The sequence below is a fragment of the Lonchura striata genome, chromosome 2, assembly GCF_050655825.1.
Source record: "Lonchura striata isolate lonStrDom1 chromosome 2, ASM5065582v1, whole genome shotgun sequence".
Taxonomy (NCBI): Eukaryota; Metazoa; Chordata; class Aves; order Passeriformes; family Estrildidae; genus Lonchura; species Lonchura striata.
The window spans coordinates 6,786,521-6,806,102 of NC_140704.1; the positions used below are offsets into that span (position 1 = coordinate 6,786,521).

Consider the following 19,582-nt stretch of genomic DNA (forward strand, 5'->3'; position numbering starts at 1 on the left):
AAAAAGAGAGCTGAAGAAGGGGCATGTTACTGGGCAACTTGATGTAGAACCCTGGTTCCATTTTGAGAATTAACCATACCCTGATTTCACAAAATCATCCTCATGGCTAACTGCAATAACAAAATACCTGAAGATGTTTAACTTACATTGTAAAAGTAGCTTTTTAAATATTACATAATAGTTATCACTCACCTAAGCCTGAATACTCAGTAATTTGACAACCTTTACTCATTATTTAACAACCATTCTGTTTCATATTGTCTTTAAAATCTTGATTTAGGATACAGTTCTAGAAATAAATCTAAATATGGATTTTTCAGTAGCAATTATTGCAATACCAACAAAGAATCTAAGAAATATTCTATGTTTTAAAGGAGTAAAACATGCATTAAAAATATCTATCCTTATTAGTCCAAAGGAAACGTTGTTTAAGTATTTTCTTTCCAAGTCACTTCCCCACTTATGAAACACTGTTTTTTTAAAGAGAAAATGTTCTTCCTCTCTGTTAATTTTTTGCTTTCAATCCCAATACAGTTCATGCCATGAAGTCTGGTGAACATCTACAAGACAATGAAAGTTCCAGCTTTGGAAAGTTCCCTTCACCATGAAGAAGGTGGCTGAGAAGAACAACAAGCCAAGTAAGTGAGATACATGTATATATAAACCAGCCAGTTTGTAACCTGCTTAATGGAAGGAAAGTTGCTCAATCACCATTAATATCCTGGTTATTATCCACAACTGCTGCCTCTTACCTGCTAGGAACACCACGAAATCAATGGGAGGGAAGTACAGACATTATTGTGGTAGAGAGATGCAGGGCATATAAATCCATAAAACTGTATGAAACAAGTTCCCCTTATCAAGTCATGTTCTATAACCCTCAAAAAGCAAAACGGGAAGCTGAGGAAGTGGCCTGATCAGATTAAGACATCCTACAGGGCTGAATGTGGAAACATCATGTGTCAGTTCAGAGAGCAGAAAATGGTTTTTCCACCCCATCTCATCTCAGAACAAGGAGAGATCCAAATAGATCGAGAAGGATCCTCCAGAATCCTGGAGATTTGATGTAACATACAGTGTCCTGTAAAAGCTCCTGAACGTTCTTTACAGAAAACCCATTTTATTTAAATCATCATTTTGGAATAAGAAAAGCAACATTATTGGTTTAACGCATGAAGAGTAGGCTTTTTAAACAGATTTACAACACCAGGAGCAGACCACCAGCTTTACCTGCAAGTAGGCAGGAAAGGTTTCTTCGAGTTTATTTTTCTTTTTCCTGTAACGCTTTTTGATTTTCTCAGTACTTTCAGAAGCTGGGGTAGACTCCTCCACTGGAGTGTCTGGCAGTTGCTCTGTCCAACCTACAAAGGAACATCAGGGCACAAGTAAATAAAATACTCAGTATTTTGCTGTAAAGATACAGTGGCAGCACACCTGGCTACCTCTGGGTTTATGGGTTACTGCACATCCCTCCAGATGCATTCCAAAGGTGGCTTTTGTCCAGCTCTGAACTGCCCTGACCTCCCAGGCTCTGGCAGCAGGAAATGCCAGATGTGACACTAGCCACATCACTGTTGTACCTCCAGGTACACACAGACCTCTAACTTCTGCATCCCCAGGCAACCTAAGAATCCCCTAATTTGACAGAAATTATAGGTACTGTTCAACCAGATATTTTAAAAGAGAATTCCACTGAAGAAGTACCTCCAGTGTCATCAATACTGAGTTCCACACTAACCACCTTTCATTTCATACACTATTTTTGCTCAAATTAGAAGTAATTTTTTTTTTAAAATCTGAGAAAGAACTATCATATAAATAATGAACAGCCTAGAATAAGAAATCTATAAAGACGCCCTGCAAGAAAAATCACACATTTATTCAGCTGTCATATTTCAAAGTGGCACTGCTTTTTCTAATAAACACAAAAGCACACAGTGTTCATCAATCATTCAGTATTTTATTACAACAGAGCAAGAAAAACACTGCAGGTAATGCAGAACTTCTCAAATTCTGCTACTTCTGTCTTGCCAAAGCAAATTACATGAAGTTAAGGACTATGGCAAGTTATTTAAAACTGTATTATCATGGTTTTATACTGCTTTATACTGCAGTGATCTCCTGTAGGATATCCAGAGGATCATGAGTAGAATGAGGTTCACCAACACTGTGACCTCTGCACTGTCTCAGAGGGAGTTTTTACAGAGAAAAGGAGTGGATGTGACAAGGGTGCAAAAAATCCTGATAAAGCTGATGTACTGGCCACTGAGAAGCAGGCTCTTGGCAAACTATGATTTGTATTTTTCTCAACGAGCAATTATGCCTGAGCAGACAAAAAGAAGCTCCAACTTCCAAATGATGAATACTTGTTTAAGAATATTCCTTTTTAACAATATGCATTGTAGTGTTACCCAGAATGGGGAATTAGCTTTTAAGCTAATTTTTAAAAGAAGTTTTACTTCAAGGAGCAGACCCCTATGCAAATTAAAAGATCTAACAGAAGATTTTCAGCACAACCTGACATTAGGCAGTATGCTACACTGAAATATTTACAAAGCAGAAATACAGCTGTAACACTAATATTGAAGAGAAAGCAAACACTATACCAAGATTGGGAACTCAATCAGAATATCTGGCTGCACTGATAAAATAAATGTTTATTGCCTTTATGAAGTAGTTCTACAAATGTAAGCACAGACAACACTCGAATGTTCGATTTTAGTAATACTGCCTCAATGCTGTAGCAAAGATCCAGTCTCCACCATGTACAAATCTACAGCAAGAGACTGATCTGGCTCTACAACAGGTAAAAAAACAACAGATAAGCTGAAAGGAGAGAGTGACAGGAGAAATCACAGGCCAGGGTCTTTAACTGGGGTGGTATCAGCCATCCTTTAGAAGCACCTGCCTCCGTCTACTGACTTTCCAGGGAACAGGCTTTGAATTAAATATATTCCACATCTCTACTGAATGATACCTCAACATCCTCTAGATTAGTGTGAGCAACTCCAGATGGATGGAATAATTTAGCCTAATCACACAGAGCAAGAAAGAGAAAAAGGCCCATGAATAAAATCTGACTCCTTGTTAGGTGCCCAGTCTACTGAGAATTGCAGTGTCAGAGGTATGAAAATGGCTCTGCCATGGGAAAAGGCACCCAACAAAGTCAAGGATCCCTCAGCCCTGGAAAAGGCAACACTGATGGGGAAATATGACATACATCTAGAAAATATTTCTAGAATCAATGATATTTTAAAAATAATCTTTCATAACATTAAACATAAGGACAGCTTATAAAACTCCCAGATATCTAATATCTGGCTTGAAACACAAAAGGAATTATTTCTTTGTGCAACAATAACATAAGACTAAATTCTCTAATAAAGGATTTTCCAGAGCATAAAAGGATTTGTAAAAATTGATTAGACACACTCATGAAATATGAAAGACTGATGAGTATTAAAATTGATGGTCCACAAGACACCCTTGGACCAGGGCTACATCTGGAGAAGGTGTATCAGAAAGAGGATTGCTCTAAATCTAACATCATCATCATAATTTTCACTATTTATCTCCTACAACAGCCTGCAATTCATTGTTTCAGTTTCTTTGCACATCTCAGGCTCTGTTGAAATGATAGCTATGCAGGAATGGGTATTTTCAGTTGAATGAATAAAGTCATCATGACAAACATACATGTTGATGAGCTGTATAGCTTTTACTGCATTAAGTATGAACAATCATTTAATATTAAATTCCTGCACTTACCTTCATCTCTGCCAGGCAACTGTTCAGAAACAGATCCAGAAGAATCTTTTCTGGAGAGAGATCTTTTTGTCTTCCCCTGCCCCGTACGACTTCTCTGACGTACCATAAATCCACCAATACCTGAACAAGGAAGCAAAAATTCAATGTATTGAATAAAAATTGTGTTTCATAGCACAAATAAGAGCCAAGATTACTCTGCAGGTCAAGGAGACTGCTGCATCTAGATTTCTAGGAATGAATCTGAGATATTTGCGGGGTTTTAATTTAGAATTTTAAGAGACATTTCTGAATTTTTATGTCTCAGTGGGTACACATGTAATGAAAAATGATCAGAATTTCAGGACTGTAGAACATCCACAAAAGTTCAAATCACCAAACCTGGCAACTTTCAGATGCTGGTTTTCCCCTCCCTTGGGGCAAACTGATGAGTTGCTGGAATTAGCTGTCAATCTACCAAATGAAACCTATTAAAGAACCTCAAAGGACCACAAAAAATCCTCTGCAAATAGCTCTAGAGAGCCCACCACTCCAAATGATGCTACTAGAGAAGGACATATCCCAAATAAAAATATAACTAATCAGCATCATACTGGCCTGAAACTCCTGAATCCTTCACTAGAGACTGACTGCAGAGTTCCTGATCCTTTGCAGTTGGTGTTTATGTATCTAAATGTATCAGATACAGTTCTGTTTCATTTTCCAGGGGAATTGCTGGCTGCAGAAAACTAATGGATAACTAATGGATGTATTCTACATAGACACAGCTCAACTGTTTGTGCACCAAAGACATACAGTTCATTAACTCAGTCAGGATAATTAAAGAGTCAACTGCACAAAGAAATTAAAATAAATTAGTTCATCCAGTAACTGAATTCATTAAAATTCACCTGTCAGAAGTAATCTGCAAATACTTGGTAAACTACTCTTTAAAAATATTTCAGAAAACACATAAAATAACTGCTAAAAGTTGTCTGAAGTTCACGTATTTCCACATATACATACATACACACATAAAAACTCTTCTTCAATAATTATAGAAATACAGCTTGTATCAAGTTGTATCAAGTGAGCTGCTCAAGATCAATTTCCTATCAAGTTAAAAATCAATAAGGCACAGATCTGAGCTACTACAAGCAACTGACAAGCACACTAAGAACAAGTGCACTGCTGACCAGCAACCTTTTGAAAAGTGTTTTGGCAAAGAAGAAAAAAAAGCAACTTGAAACAGAATGGGGAAAAAATCTACAGTCAACAGTAAGCAAAAGAATACTTCAGAATTTCAAAGTGTTTTCAAATCTTTATTCTTTTGTAACTATACAGAAAACAATGAACAATGGACACACAGTGATCTAAGTTACTTTATCCTACCAGGTCTGTATGGTTTTCGCTTCCTTTTTTTAATCCCATCAGCTCCTTCAGCCACTTTGGTATCATCATCCACAGCTTCCCGTTCTGGGCTGGAATCTGATTTTCCATCACAATCCATAAGGTCACCTTCTGCAGAAAAGAGGCAATGGTAACTTTAACTGGAAAATCCAAAGAAAATTATTTTTTCCAAAATGTCCACATCTGACTGTTTTATGATAAACTGGATGAGAATGACAGATTTTTCAAAAGGGTAACAGATACTCATAATCCCTGGACATTTTTGGGAAACCCATCCTATTAATACACACATTTCCTATGAGATGATGTTTAGACAAAACCAGCAAATAAATACTGTAATTAGTATACATGAATCAGAGAAAGCTTTTGGTACCTTCTTTGGAAGCTTGTGCTAAGTGTCTGAGCAATCTCTAGCTATTCCATCAAGGCATATGGATCCAATTTACCAAGATATACTTCATTTTCTTCACTGTCCTAGGTGTTCTTTGGCAGGGCTTTTTTTTTTTTTTTTTTAATTGAGAAGACACTTAAAAACTGTAGCCTGCACTTGGAAAGTGTAATGACTTCTAGTGTAGGGGCTCATGACTCGAAGCTGTGTGACTGACTGAAAGCAGACTGATCTGTGAAGAGGAATTTGATTTATATAATACAAAATTCAGCCCAAAGGAATTACTCAGCCTTGAACATGAAGACTATAATTCAAAGTTAGAGTTTATAACTGTGGGAAAGCAGGGTAGAAACAGATGTAAAGTATGTTGACACTAAAAAGCCTTTGTTGTTGAAGAGAGAGGGAACTAATTCTTCTTGATATCCCCAAAAAGACCTTTTCTCATAATCCTTCTGAAATGTTAAATATGTTCTCACCCCTGAAAAGATACTGTAATTCTCATGTTCTGCTTTGGATATAGGTGTATAATTCTAGATGGAGTAAAACCCCATGCAGTTTTAAGAGGGAGGAACGTTGTGGACTCTTCCACACCACTTTTGCTGTAGTGGAATTGCAACCCTCACTCTTCCACAGGTTAGGTCATGGCCCAGACTTTCCCACTGATAAAGACCTCACTGAGTTCTACCAACAAAGCCAGTGGATGGCAAAGGCCACCAAGCTGAAGCTCCCAAAGCAAGCTCAACTTTCAAGTGGATTCTAAAATGTAGAAGACCAAATGAAATCTGAACCTGATGCAAGCCTGCAGACAAGATGGTAACAAAATTCCATGAGCTCAATTTTCTCAGATAAAGCTTTTTTTTTTCCACCTGGAACATCAAGAGTCAAAAGTTTTTTCCTGTTCCCCTGGAATTTCTACACTGTGTTACTCCAGTCAAAGCCATGGCACAGTTTTATTCATGCTGATGCTCATACAAAAATGCCAGATATTTGGAGACAGATACTGATCCTCTCTCCAGAATAGAGCCCTATACACCCAGAGCTTCAAGGAAATCCAGCCCATCTCCTATGTACTCACTGTGCTTTATCTTCAAATAAGGCAACAAAAGGTGATCAGAACTGAAACTGAAATTGTGGATGCTCTGGCTCTTCCTTTCATACCCTGCTATCACATGTATATATCCTGCTATCTACTTGAAAAGACCTTGAAAAGACCTACCACTTATCAAAGCCAACAAGCAGACAAAGAAGTCAGAAAAAGTAATACAGAAAACAGGCACACATTTTTAAAAGTAAATATTATTAACCACTGAAGGAGAACAAGGGAAGTGACTAGCTGCCTCCAAATTCAAAAGCAGTTTTTGCTTTCAAAAGCCCAGGTGATGGAGAATATGAAAATGTGAGATGAAATTTCAGAGTCCATGTAATGCTAGGATGGTGTACCAAACCCTGTGATTACTGAAAGACATGAAAGAAAAACAAACTGTTTAAAAGGTTAAAAAGAAATAAAAGGAAGATATTTTTAGTAAAGAATAGTTCTAGTCAACAACAAAGGATAAGAATGTGCTCATCAAACAATGGAACCATACTTCTATCAACAAGTTAACACTGAAATTTCACTGATGGCTGAACCACGCAGCTTCTTACGACATTTAATCTGATTAACAAGGCAGTGTTGCATTACAGAATTGTGGGGAGGCACCTGTGTGCCACAGTTCCTTCTCCAGAGGCACCTACATGACCAATGCAATGACTTTGTCACCTGCCACTGGAAGGAGCCTTGTCCCAGGCCATGGATTAACACCTCTTGTGTCATCACCCTTCTCAGCATGCACAGGCAGACCATGGCCAGGACAATGGTGCTGCAGCATGCATGTGTTAGCCCAGATCACTGACTCTCACTTCTTTCAGAAAAGAGAAATACTCTGAGCACAGAACTACTCCACTTTCCCACTTGATTATAGTACCAGCCTCTCAGTGATACAGACGTTGCTTTGCTGAGCCAAAATTTTCAAACAGTTTGCACTGAATTTGAGTACACCTGTACTCTATGAGTGTGCAACGTTTCCCACAGGTAACCCAAAGATTAGACAAAAAAAATCATCTCCTATTTCCAGTGCTGACAACCCTAGAAAGGTGAATTTCCTATAGGATGGATGACCCATAAACAGAACAACAAGGAAAATTCCTGAAATGGACAACAATGAGCCATGACTACTGTTCAAGAAATTTCCATAAAACATTTTGTACAGAACACAGGAGTATCAGTGTAATAAAAACTCCCAGGGATATTTGCAATACACACAGGTACTGCAACACTCCAAGCTACAAGACATGCCAAAAGTAGACTGCTACCTCTACTGTCATCCATCTCCCCATCTCTTGAGTGTTCTGACTGGGCATCTGGGGGTGTCTGAAGCACAGCCACACTGTTCTGATTTATAATCTTCAGTTTAAGCTTTGGTTTCGTCCGTTTTCTTCTCGGTACTGTAACAGTGAGGCTCTGTAACTGAGACATGCCGGATTCTGTCAAGCAGACTCCATCCTGGGTGTATGTCTTCGGTGGGTCTATAAAAGTTGAATGAATCATAACAGCAATATAAAACTCTTTTAATTTACAAGTCTTTGATTTTTTATGAATAGCACTTAGAAGAGTTAATAATCCACAAGTATGGAGCTGACCCGTGAGTGAAGAAATCGGGATAAATAAACCAGAGATAACTGACACTGTCTTACACGTTACAATTACAACTTTACGATTTAGAGTCTGATATCAAATCCAGCAATAATCCATTACATTGCTATGAAACAACTTATATCAAGGACTCATTAGAAAGAACAATTTGATTATGGAAATTGGTGCCCTGCAAGGCATTTCTGTATTACTGGCACCCACAGGAAACTGTGCAAGTCATACTTTGCGTCCCTGTTGACTGTCAGCTAAGGCCCCCATTCAGCCCTCAGCACTTGACCTTCATCTCATTAACAACCTTTAACCTCCAAGAACTCCTGGTAACTCAGAGAAGTTATCAGCTCTATTTAATAGGCAGAGAAAAAAAATCCAAGTTGTATCAAGTGAGCCGCTCAAGATCAAACAGGAAATTATGGGCAGAACCCAAGTCTCCCAAGACCTGCAAGACTGCTTCCTCCTCAAGCTGTTAAATGACAATTGAGTCCACTGATAAACTCTAATATTCCTTAATTCACCATGCAGAAAGGCCCTGTCACCTGTGGTAGGGTCCTGCAAGTGGAAGCCTGGGAACTTTCAGGGAATTGCCAAATAATGAAGAGGCTGCAATGATGCTTCAGCTCTCTGGAGCCAATTAAATCACAATTTGGTAACACAGCTTTTGAAAACATACAAATACAATAGCATTTGTTCCATTTAACCAAAAACTTTTCTCATGTAACATCTGACAATACAGCTGGTTCTGAACAAGTTCTTCCTACTTGACTGCCTTTTTACACCAAACTTGAAAGGTATGTGTGTTTCAAAAACATCTCACACTCTTTTTCAGATTGAATATTTCAGGGGAGAAGTTTCTCTCAGGTGTCAAATAGAAAAAAAAACTCTGATGTGAGGGAAGCTGTCCTAACATGATGGAAGCTGCTGGGTGCTATCATTGTAAAGACTGAATTGTGAGTAGGCTTGTCAGGATTATAAATTCCTAGCACAAACCAGACAAACATAGAAAAGCTGCATCCTCCTAACAGCTCAAGCCTGTAAACATTTGTGTACATGCCTGACTCAGCCACGAAGTGTTATCACCACTGATATTAAGGCAAGCAACTAAGACTGTAGGATCAAAGCATAATTTATAGGAATTATTATAGTGCAGGTATGGCAGGCAAGAGAGAAGAAAGAAGAGAGAACGAGGGAAAAAAATGGAAAGCATGCTGTGGTAACTGAAGGATAGTTAATGCTGTGTGTTACAAAACCACAGGAAAAGGAATTTTTGTCTCATATAAAAATACACCCTTAAAATATTCTAAATGATCAGATATTAAGCATTTCCATTCTTTACCTAGTTCTTTTGATTTTGAAATAATCTGAGCTCCAACTGATGAATCACAACAGTCCAAAGAAGGCACTGAAAAATATAAGGAAAATAATTTCAACTTTTAAAAATGGTGACTTAATTTAAATTTAAACTATCAATTTTTCTTCAAGTAGTTCCATTAAACTCCCTAATTTATACTGCTGGCAATTATTTACTTGCACCTTTAAAATAAAGTGCTTTCCAGCATCACAGATGTGATTACAAAAGAAGTCTGATACCAAATGGAGTTCTCCAATTTCCTAAAGCCAAGAATGGCATTGGAATAGCACCGAACTCAATGGGAAATTATCTCCTTCTACTGGACCAAGGGCAAATGAATACACTGGCTCTTTTGGGTTGGCAAGCAACCCCTACACTAGTCATGATGTTCAGGTTTTGCTGCCCTAATCATTAAAACTGTGAGGGTTTTGTGAAGTGGGTATTGATCAGTATTTTCCCCAGGAGGGGCTAGCACACTCCAAGAGCTTTGCACACAAGGCTCTCACTGTAGCTGTGCTGTCAGGCCTCTTACACAGCACTTGGAGAAGGCTGAAGTATTGACAACAGGTAACACAGGACCTGCTGAAGTTAGATAGGGCAATTCTTATTCCAGATAAGAGTACTGATAAATGGAACAGCAGAAACTCAGCTTAGAAACTACACCTTGTGTGCTACACTACAGGGCAGCAGTGGAACAGTGGGACTGAAAAAATAATAATCAAAATGTCCTGCAATACAAGGCTACTTTAGTAGCCTAAAAATGTGCTTCCCTTTTGCTTTAACTGCATAACTGCAATCATGCTCCACTCACCTATGATGTGTACACTAAACTTTTAATATTAGTAGTGACTTCACAGCGATTACATAGACAGAGCAATAAAGTGAAAATTAGGAGCTCCTATCTAGCAAACACTGAACTAGAATCAAAAAACCTGTTAGTCAGGCACAGTTAGCATTACCACAGAAGCAAGTTTATCCACACTTCTTTTCTTTTTTTTTTTGGCCTACAAACATTATTCATACTGAATTTAAGATTCAAGATAACATCTGGAGTATTTCCTTTGTGCCTGTCACACCAGCTGAGACCCCTGAGGCAGAGAACCTGTGGGGTGTTCTGTGTGTCACATCAACCATGGCACGTGTGCTGCTGCTTCCACCTCACAAGACATCATGGGAGTCAGGACAAGATGGGGAAAAGCACAAAAGCTTCCAAGTAACACTTACAATGAGTATGAAACATACAGGATGCTTTCTAGCATATAAACAAATTTAAGGAAATTGCAAGTCTGTCTTCAAAAACTACAGTGCTTTGAAAATTTTATGTAATGTGCAACTAATGCACAGGGTATAACCTACAGAAAACCAGTATTTCATTGAATTAGTAAATAAATGGAGCCTATGAGAGCTACTGAAAAACTGAACTCAACAGTGGAGAGAAAGACGAAAAGAAAATAAATTGGAAATGACGTTTTGAAAGAGACATAAAACCAGAAAGAAACAAAAAACAGAGGAAAAGCTGCAGAAAGGAAGATATTGAAAAAACAGAATATAGGCAGATTGTAAGAACTATTCAAAGTGGAATAAGACATCATCTGTTCATTTAATTTCTTATAATTTGCAAGATGGTTTTAATACTGAAGTAGCAATTATTGAATTGGATCTAAAGTAAACAAGAAAATCAGAAAGGCAGTTGTGAACAGAAATTTGAAATCCTTAATTTAAAAGTCAAACAAGAGAGATATCTTCTCATCCAGGTCAGACTGAACAATTTTAGCTCTGGAGACTGAATAGAGTTGAAAGGCTCAAATAAACAAGCTGACAGTGACAGAGGTGAGGCCTTCAGAGACCCACTCATAAAAACTGCACGAACAAACAGTGTTTGAAGACAGTATCAAACATACTTCCAGGAAAGGAGCTAATTAGAGTGCAGATTAAGGATTACAATCAATAAAATGGGTAGCAGAGAAGCACAGTACTAATAGAGAAGGCCTATCCAAAGGAAAAAAAAATTAAATTGAAAAATAATAGTGCTTTCTGAGGCATTCTGCTGAAGTTTAACCAAAATTGCTTAACTTATCTGCAAAAGGGTTTAAATGTGGTGAATATTCTACAGCATTTAGTAGCCTTGGCTGAAAGCAAATAATTGCAAAGAATGTAATAATGAGACAAGAAAACGAGTTCATTTTTAAGGCTGTTATAGAAAAGAACAATTCTACGAAAAAATGAAACCAGCATATGGAATAGAGTGGAATGATTGGTGTAAAAATACAGCACTAGCAGAGCACTCTTTTATTGGGTGCCTGCATAATTGTGTCAATGACACAGGGATTTTTTTGGTAAATGCAGTAACACAAGAACATTAGAGCTGACGTTGTAAATGTGCCAAATAATAAAAAAATTCAAAAGTTAATTTTTTAATATATAGTATTATGTTGGGTTTGAATCTTGTAAAGTACACAGGATTAAAATTTCAGAACGAAGAAAAATTTACATCAGTTTAATGAAAATGATACAACAGAGACTGCCAGCCACAATGTGTCTCACTGGCAGTATCAGATACCCCTGGAGAGGGGTAAGTGACACCAAATCCTCACTGCTTCCATGAGCATGTTTACTTGAGCCCCAGGAGGAATAACTGCACACAGGCAGCTTCAGAAACTGCAGGGAGATCAGTTGTAACTGTTTACAGAAAACCAAGCAGAGCTCTGCATCCTGCAGAGGAACAAAAACAGCAGCCACGGAGGAGGAAGCTGGAGTCAGGATGGAGACAGGATGGGAGTAAGTAAGGAGGGATGAAATTTGCAGATGGGGCATATGACATGCAAGGGCAAATGACACAAAGGCAGAACTGCTGAGTAGACCATCAAGAACTGCTTGTACAGGAGATGATGTGGGTGAGAGACACACACCCCACTCTTGAACATGCAGGAATTACAGCACAGGGAAAAGCTGCTGCTACCTAATGTACCTGCCTAGCATCTAGTCATGAGAATTATAAATTTCTCTACAGTACACAGTAATGTGCTGGGGGATGTTTGTTATAACTTGAGACAGTACTAAAAGGAACCTGTTAAAATAGTCATCAGTGATGATTATTTCACAATAACCTAGTAATGAAGATTTCTGGTACACTATGCTGGAGCAAATCTTACACCATTCTGGTTTTTGATATTTATGTATGTTCAAGAAGAAAAACACTATCTTTTTTTTTCTGTTTCTTGAAGAAGATGACTTTTTAAGAATATCAGGTATGATGAGACAGGGAAGAGCTCTTACAAATTTAAAAATGTTTCCACTTTCTGAAGAAAGAGAAATGAAAGTTTCTTCTCAATACCTACACACAAGAACCATTTATTCTTCACCACGGGTACGCCTGTAATATTTTGTTTCTTTATTAGGTTCAGGGGCTCTTGTTTCTTCTAGGAAGAAAGTGCTTACAAACCCTGTAATAATACTTGCAACACATCTATGATACATTAAATGGAAAGGGCAAGAACCATCCCAGTAAGAATCCCACAATATGACACATTTTTAGATGCTTTCTACTGCTAACATTTATTTCCCTAAGTTTATCAAATACTAATTCTTCTCACTTTGAAAAAAAATATAGAAAATTTCCACAGAAGTTATAGAAGAATTCATGAAAGACTGAAACATTTCATATAAAAGTACATGCAGGTATTTCTATCAACATGCATCAAAGGACATATTCAGACATGCAACTGTGCAAATGTACACGTGTTAGAGAGGTTTTAATACGAAAGAATAAGCTGAAAAACTTGTCTTATAAAAAAAGGTGAAAAAAACCTGCAAAGAAAACTTGGGAACTCCCAAGGGACTGGCTCCTATTCCTTGGAATCCGAACCTATGCAACACAACTACTCAGAGGTGTGCAGGAAGGACTAACTCAGGGGCCAGCTTCTGCCTGGAAGTGAAACACCTCTTGTGAAGCTGTTCCATCTGATATATCATGAGCTTTAATTATCTCTACAAGGTAGCTCTGCCAGCTCCAAAGAGAAAGGAAGAAGTATTTCTTACTTGAATCTTTTTGCTTTAAGTACTCAAAGCTTATTATAAACATACACAAAAGTCTATGTTGTATCTGCAAGTTTCTTGCTTTTTCCACATATAAAACCTCTTTCCTTTTGAATTTTTGGAAGCAGATCTTTACAATGAAATGACTTGCAGGAATACAGAAGCATTAGTCATTTTTCTATTAGTGATAAAAATAGGTTCCTTGGAAGTCTTCCAGCAGGGAGTATATAAACCTCCAAGGTCAGGTCAGTAAGTTACAATTACTGCTGTGATGAGGACATCACAGTGTTAACGGACATTAGATGCTATATTGAACTTTTCTTGGCAGACATCTCCAGCTTCACAACATCTTCCATCTTGATCAGGAAAACCAATCTTACAAACCAACTTCTTGTTGGATATGAATTTTTCTTGACATGTTTGCTTAGTTCTGTTCTCTTGTGATACCTCAATGAAGGGCTAATATGAACACTTTCATGTGCTTATGCTAAAAATGGGAATAGGTGTCAATGTTAAAGGAGCCAACTGAAGCAGCAACTTCCCTGAGCTGACATGCAGGGAAAACAGACCTGGGCTATCATCCTTGCAACAAGATTAAAATATAAGACTATAAATCATGTCACAGGCCAACCTAACTGCTGACAGGCCACTCACAGGAACATCAACCAGCACTATCCCATGGAACCAGATGCTGTAAATGTGCTTAAAGTGCAGTAACCTCAGCTCCTGACGTGCCATTACTCAGAACTGTGATACAGACCAACAAGGCTGTCAGTATCCATGTCCAGAGAAGTGCAAAGTTCATCAGAAGGAATTACACATTTTAATTAATAAGGAAGTGATAACTCCCAAACAAAGAATTATGGCCAATTCTTTTCAAGATTGCATCTAGGGAGGGAAGCACTGGTCTTGAATATCAAGATTGCAGCTAGGGAGGGAAGCACTGGTCTTGAATACTGGGAGAGCTGAGGAAAAGGCATTAGGAAAACATGAAGGAGGATGGGAAAAATGCTTACACAGACTGTTACAACTACTGCTGCCTCAGACAGCCTCAAAACATCAAAATACACAAACTTTTTCTGCTTAGAAATAATTTTCTGATTCTTCTGCAGATGTAACTTTAGAGAATTGGGCATTCTTCCTGATACTTGACAAAGTGAGATGCCTTTGACCCCTTCACTACCAAATGCTCTTAGCAGTTTATCCTTATCTTTCAATACCTCTACCTAGAATTCCCAAGAGGTTTCCTCGGGCCTAAATCACTCGAGTGTGCAAAAGAGCCTAAGACAGTTCCACAAGAGCCCTTAAAACAAACACACACACAAAAAAAATCTTACTTCTACCACGAGCCAAACCTCCAGCAGAGCACAGAACACATTCCCAAACCTATTTATTGCAGTGTGCAATCCTGCCATTGGTTTCGATCGTCTTCTTACCGTTCGTTGGTGGAATGTATGGCCTACAAATGGTACAGTCAAAACCCATATCAGCTATGTTTTCCACTTCCTCCTCTGTGTTTAAGTTCTGACAGATTGCATGCATCCATCTAGAAATTAAGTGGGGGAAAAAATACAATTTAAAGGAAATAGGTGGTGTTTTAGGAGACCCAAGTATCAGTCTATGGTCCAAGTAAATGGGGAATAGTTGTTCAGTTTGAATTCTTTTAGGGAGAAACCACAGAATCAGGTTTTCCATCTACAGCATCCCCTACAGTGGTGTGTGATACATCCTGTATATGGAGCAGCAGATCAACTATTTCCCTCCACAGGAAGGAACTCTCTATAAAACAATCTCCCAAGTATGTTTTTGTATGGTAATTTTCTCCCTATATTGCAATGATTTTAATTACTTTATACAACATAATCTAGATTCAGCCTCACAACAACAGTCTTGTGAGGTAAATTAGTTTTATTTTTACAGGGCAGGGGGGAAGAAGCACAGAGTGATTAATTAATTTGCCCAGAGTCGGACAGTCAAATCTGTGGTACAACCAGGAATGAACTACTAAGAGACTTCTGAGACTCAGTAATCCAGTGTTCTTTACCACATGACCATTTCCTTCATCTCTATGCTTTTACATTAGGGGGAAAAAATAAAATAAGACTTGAACAGGAAAAACATGTGAAATATTAGAAATCCTTACCGATCACACTGTCTACACTGAATTATGAGCTCCTCATCCCTGTACGTGCGGTAGCAGATTGGGCAGGTAGACAAACTTGCACAAGGAGCACACTGTGTGTAATTATTTTGCCATTCACATCTTAAACCTGGAGAAGTTGCTCCACAGTGTCTGCACCAAACACACCTACAGAACAGACAAAATAATCTATTACTGTCAGTTCACAGAAAGATGATTTTGTGGCTTTAAATCTCTTCCACTTAGAATGAGGTGAGTAATTAAGTTTTAACTTAACAACATATATTTAATCACAAATTTTTAAAAACATTTTTTGTAATTTTTAAAGAACGTTTCTAATTAATAATTCCCTTGAAACTGCAAAATTAGGCAGATGGGTTCTTGTAACAGCTCAACAGGTCAAAGGAGTTCCTGCTTCCAGTTGCCATTCACTTTGAGATCTGGAGACTTAACCATGTGAGAGGTCTGATCTGTTTGTTTCACCCAAGTAAAACAAATGGTTTTCACAGGGTTTTGTGTTGAGAACACAAGGGTGAAGCACCCATTCATTTTTCCAACTGAACACTGGAATGATTACAATGAATGTAAACTGGAAAATTTTTTTGCTATGAGTTTCAAAAGATAAGTTTTTTCTATCTCTGATTATGTGGTTTTTGGTATGAAGAAGCAGTTTTAAGAGGAGGTAAGAGTTTCCCTTACACACTGATAATTGAAAAAAACAACTCAAAAGCATTTTGTTGGCTTTGTTTGACACACCTGACTTAGACACAATTAAAACCTTGTTACAATTCAACTGACACTACAAATACCAAGTGACAGAGAGAAGCAGAAGAGGCCAGGAGTCAGCACCTCCGACCCCAGAACCAAACACACCATTTGCACTTCCAGCCTCCCTTTGGCACAGTCTGCAGGGGTGGGTCCAGGCAGTAGGTGTGGTAGCTGATGTCGCAGTCGTCGCACAGGAGGAGTCTCCCTGGATCCGTGGCTTTCCCACAGGCTTCACACACTGTGCACTCCAGGCACCTCCAACCTTTGCTAAGTACCACTTTAGTAATCTGAAAAATGCAAGGTGAGAATTAGTTGCAAATGGCTCAGTGAAGTGTGATTAATGTATAAATTAAGGTCTGGTGTGTGGAGCTCAGGATGCTCTTCTGGGCACACCACCCACATCTCGAGAAGCTCTTTATCAATTAGACTTTCTGAAGCTTCAATGAACAGGAATGGATTAAAGAAAGAAACTGTCCTCCTTTCTGATCCTTTTAAGAACAGGTGCAGTGTTTCCCTTTTTAAGTCACCTGGGACTTCACCTGACTGCCAGGACTTTTCAAATATGGAAAGTACCATGGCAGCTACATCAGCCAATTCCCTCAGGACTCTGGGATGCATCTTGTCAGGTCCCAGAGACTTGTGTATATTCTGCTTCCTCAAGAGGTCACAAACCTGATCCTCGTGATGTGATCACAATGCTGGAGTTTTAGTCATCTGAAGCAAACAGATAACTTACTGCAATTAATATATAATGCAAGAGTAGTATATAAACAAAAAGTCAAATTACAATTGCATGAAATACGCATATGGCATTTTGTAAAATATGTGCAAAATAAAGTTTTTTGACATGTTTGAAAAAAATCTCACTTTTATACAGATATACTTACATCACAACCAATGAAAAGTGTACAGTGTATATACTGCAGTAAATAGTTTATTTTGTGCTTGCTAGGTCATTTCACAGCATTCAAATTTAATTTTCACACATTCTCTCCTAGACTAATGAATGTAAAATGTATTAATTAACCACTCCAACTGCTGTCAATTCTGACAGCCAACAGGCAAATTGAATCAACTAAACCTTATGCCCCAAGTAAATGAAGATGCGGTGTAATTTTTCCTTTGTTTTTAATTCTGCTTGTATCTAGGTTTAAAACTTGTATCTCAAACTGTTATTTTAACCAACTGCTGGATAATCAGCGCTATTTATGGTTGCAAAATTACAAAAAGGTTAATTTCTCTTGAGGCTATGCATACTATAAAATGACATTTAATTAAAGTCTTTCATAAGTCGCATACAAATAATGGTCACATTAGCTGATGAATATCTAACAAGTTAATGACTCCCCTAATTACCACAAAACTGAAATCAGCATAGTGCTATTAAAGTACAATATGAAAACAGTGCAATCAAGTAGTTTTTGTGTGTAACAACAGCACTCACCTTAATACTGACACAGTAGGGATGGTAACACTGCCCACACTGGGAACAGGCCAGCAACCGGCCCTCAGCACCTTGGCCAAAACTGCCACAAACCACACACATATCCTGCAAGGACACACAAGAGCAGACTCTCAACACGTGCCAGACACTGCATTCTGAAAACATGTAACTGTAAAATCCAAATAGCTTGCTGTATAATTTAACTCCTAACAAGGACATTCATTCACTTTTTTCCTAATTAAAAGCAGGGAAACAAAATGAAAAGTTGTAACTATTATCCTAACCTGATGGAGAGTGAACTTGTCACTGTTAGAGAAAAGGACAACTGTATTATGCATCGAGTTTTCTTCCTCATCTTTATTAGATGAAATATCCATGGTTGTGACCTATTAAAAAACACAAAATATAAATAGCAAGTGCATCACATTTTATAAGATATGAGACAAAATGAAACATTCTCTAAGTAAGAGTTTTGCAAGTATTTATTCATACAGTTTCAACTTTCATAAAAAGCTGCCTCCATCAGAAATTACTGTATTAATTCACATTTTCTCACAATCAGAATTGTAACTTTAAAGACCTATTCCCTTCCTCTCTTTTTTTCACCTTCACATATCTCATTACACTTCCAAATGGAAGTGGAAGGAAAGACAGTCTAAGAAAAAAATCACTAAGCATAAATTGTCATACGGTGCCCAGTCTGCTCAGTTCCCTGCATGTAAACACTGAAGTTCTTTTTATCAAGAAGTTAATTGCAGTGACAGACTTTTGAGTATTAATTCAAAGAGCAACTGCAGAAATGTAGTTTGTCCCATATTGCCTAAAATGAGGTTTAGCTAATGTTCCAAGTATGTTAAAGGAATAAGCAAGAGCTCTAAAGTTACTCACTGCAAGCAGTTTATGAGGCATATCTATATTTACCATAAAAACTTGCACTGAACTTGAAACAGCTGTTTTGGTCTCACCCATCAGCTCTTACAGTAATTTTTCAGTAATTTTTCTTTTTCATCAAGTGATTTTTGTTCTGACCTGCCTTTTATTAATTCAGCATATTCATATACAGCTTCTCAGGAAGAGAAACACCAATGAAAGATTCAGGAAGAGAAACACCAATGAAAGATTTCAACTGTGTTCTCACTTTCTTGTGAATCTTGCAATACAGAATTTGCTGTCCATGAATTTAAACTAATAGGCCCAACTATTATCTCTGAACCAGGAATATAAGGGCACACATTTCCATACAAAAGGTTAAATGCATGCTAGAGAAATGTAATTTGTTTTACCAGCTGTTCCAATTTTATAAATGTGGATTATTTTAATTACAGTGCAAGTCCTCCACAGATAAGTTTTGTTTAAATAATAATTTAAATATTTTACAAATCCAAAGGTAACTCTAGGAACAAATGTAAATACCATAATATCAGCTAGAAGATTCCCTCTGATACACAGTTGCTGAAACAGCACAGTACATGTATGCTGATGTAAAGCACCAAAAAATGCTTTACAAAAAATCTAAAGAAACAGCTAAAAAGGGAATATATTCTTTATGTGCTTTGATTACCAAATATTGGAGAGCACTGCAACTGTAACTACCCAGTTAACCCCAAAGCACCTGA

The 19,582-nt window shown here is 37.8% G+C and overlaps 1 protein-coding gene across 13 annotated transcripts in view; it reads right to left on the reverse strand.

Moving 5' to 3' along the window:
• Window positions 1–19,582, reverse strand: part of KMT2C (lysine methyltransferase 2C) — a 189,667-nt gene that overhangs the window by 46,781 nt on the left and 123,304 nt on the right. For 8 of the 13 annotated variants that reach the window (XM_085572926.1, XM_085572927.1, XM_085572924.1 and 5 more), the window contains 10 exons: window positions 18,251–18,352; window positions 17,967–18,071; window positions 16,628–16,809; window positions 15,758–15,922; window positions 15,051–15,160; window positions 9,565–9,630; window positions 7,895–8,107; window positions 5,137–5,265; window positions 3,769–3,888; window positions 1,231–1,361 (listed from right to left, as the gene is read on the reverse strand). In XM_085572926.1, the coding sequence (XP_085429052.1) occupies window positions 1,231–1,361; window positions 3,769–3,888; window positions 5,137–5,265; window positions 7,895–8,107; window positions 9,565–9,630; window positions 15,051–15,160; window positions 15,758–15,922; window positions 16,628–16,809; window positions 17,967–18,071; window positions 18,251–18,352 (1,323 nt within the window). The remainder of the gene's footprint in view (window positions 1–1,230; window positions 1,362–3,768; window positions 3,889–5,136; window positions 5,266–7,894; window positions 8,108–9,564; window positions 9,631–15,050; window positions 15,161–15,757; window positions 15,923–16,627; window positions 16,810–17,966; window positions 18,072–18,250; window positions 18,353–19,582) is intronic. The other 5 variants (XM_085572923.1, XM_085572925.1, XM_085572928.1 and 2 more) reach the window with 5 other exon arrangements.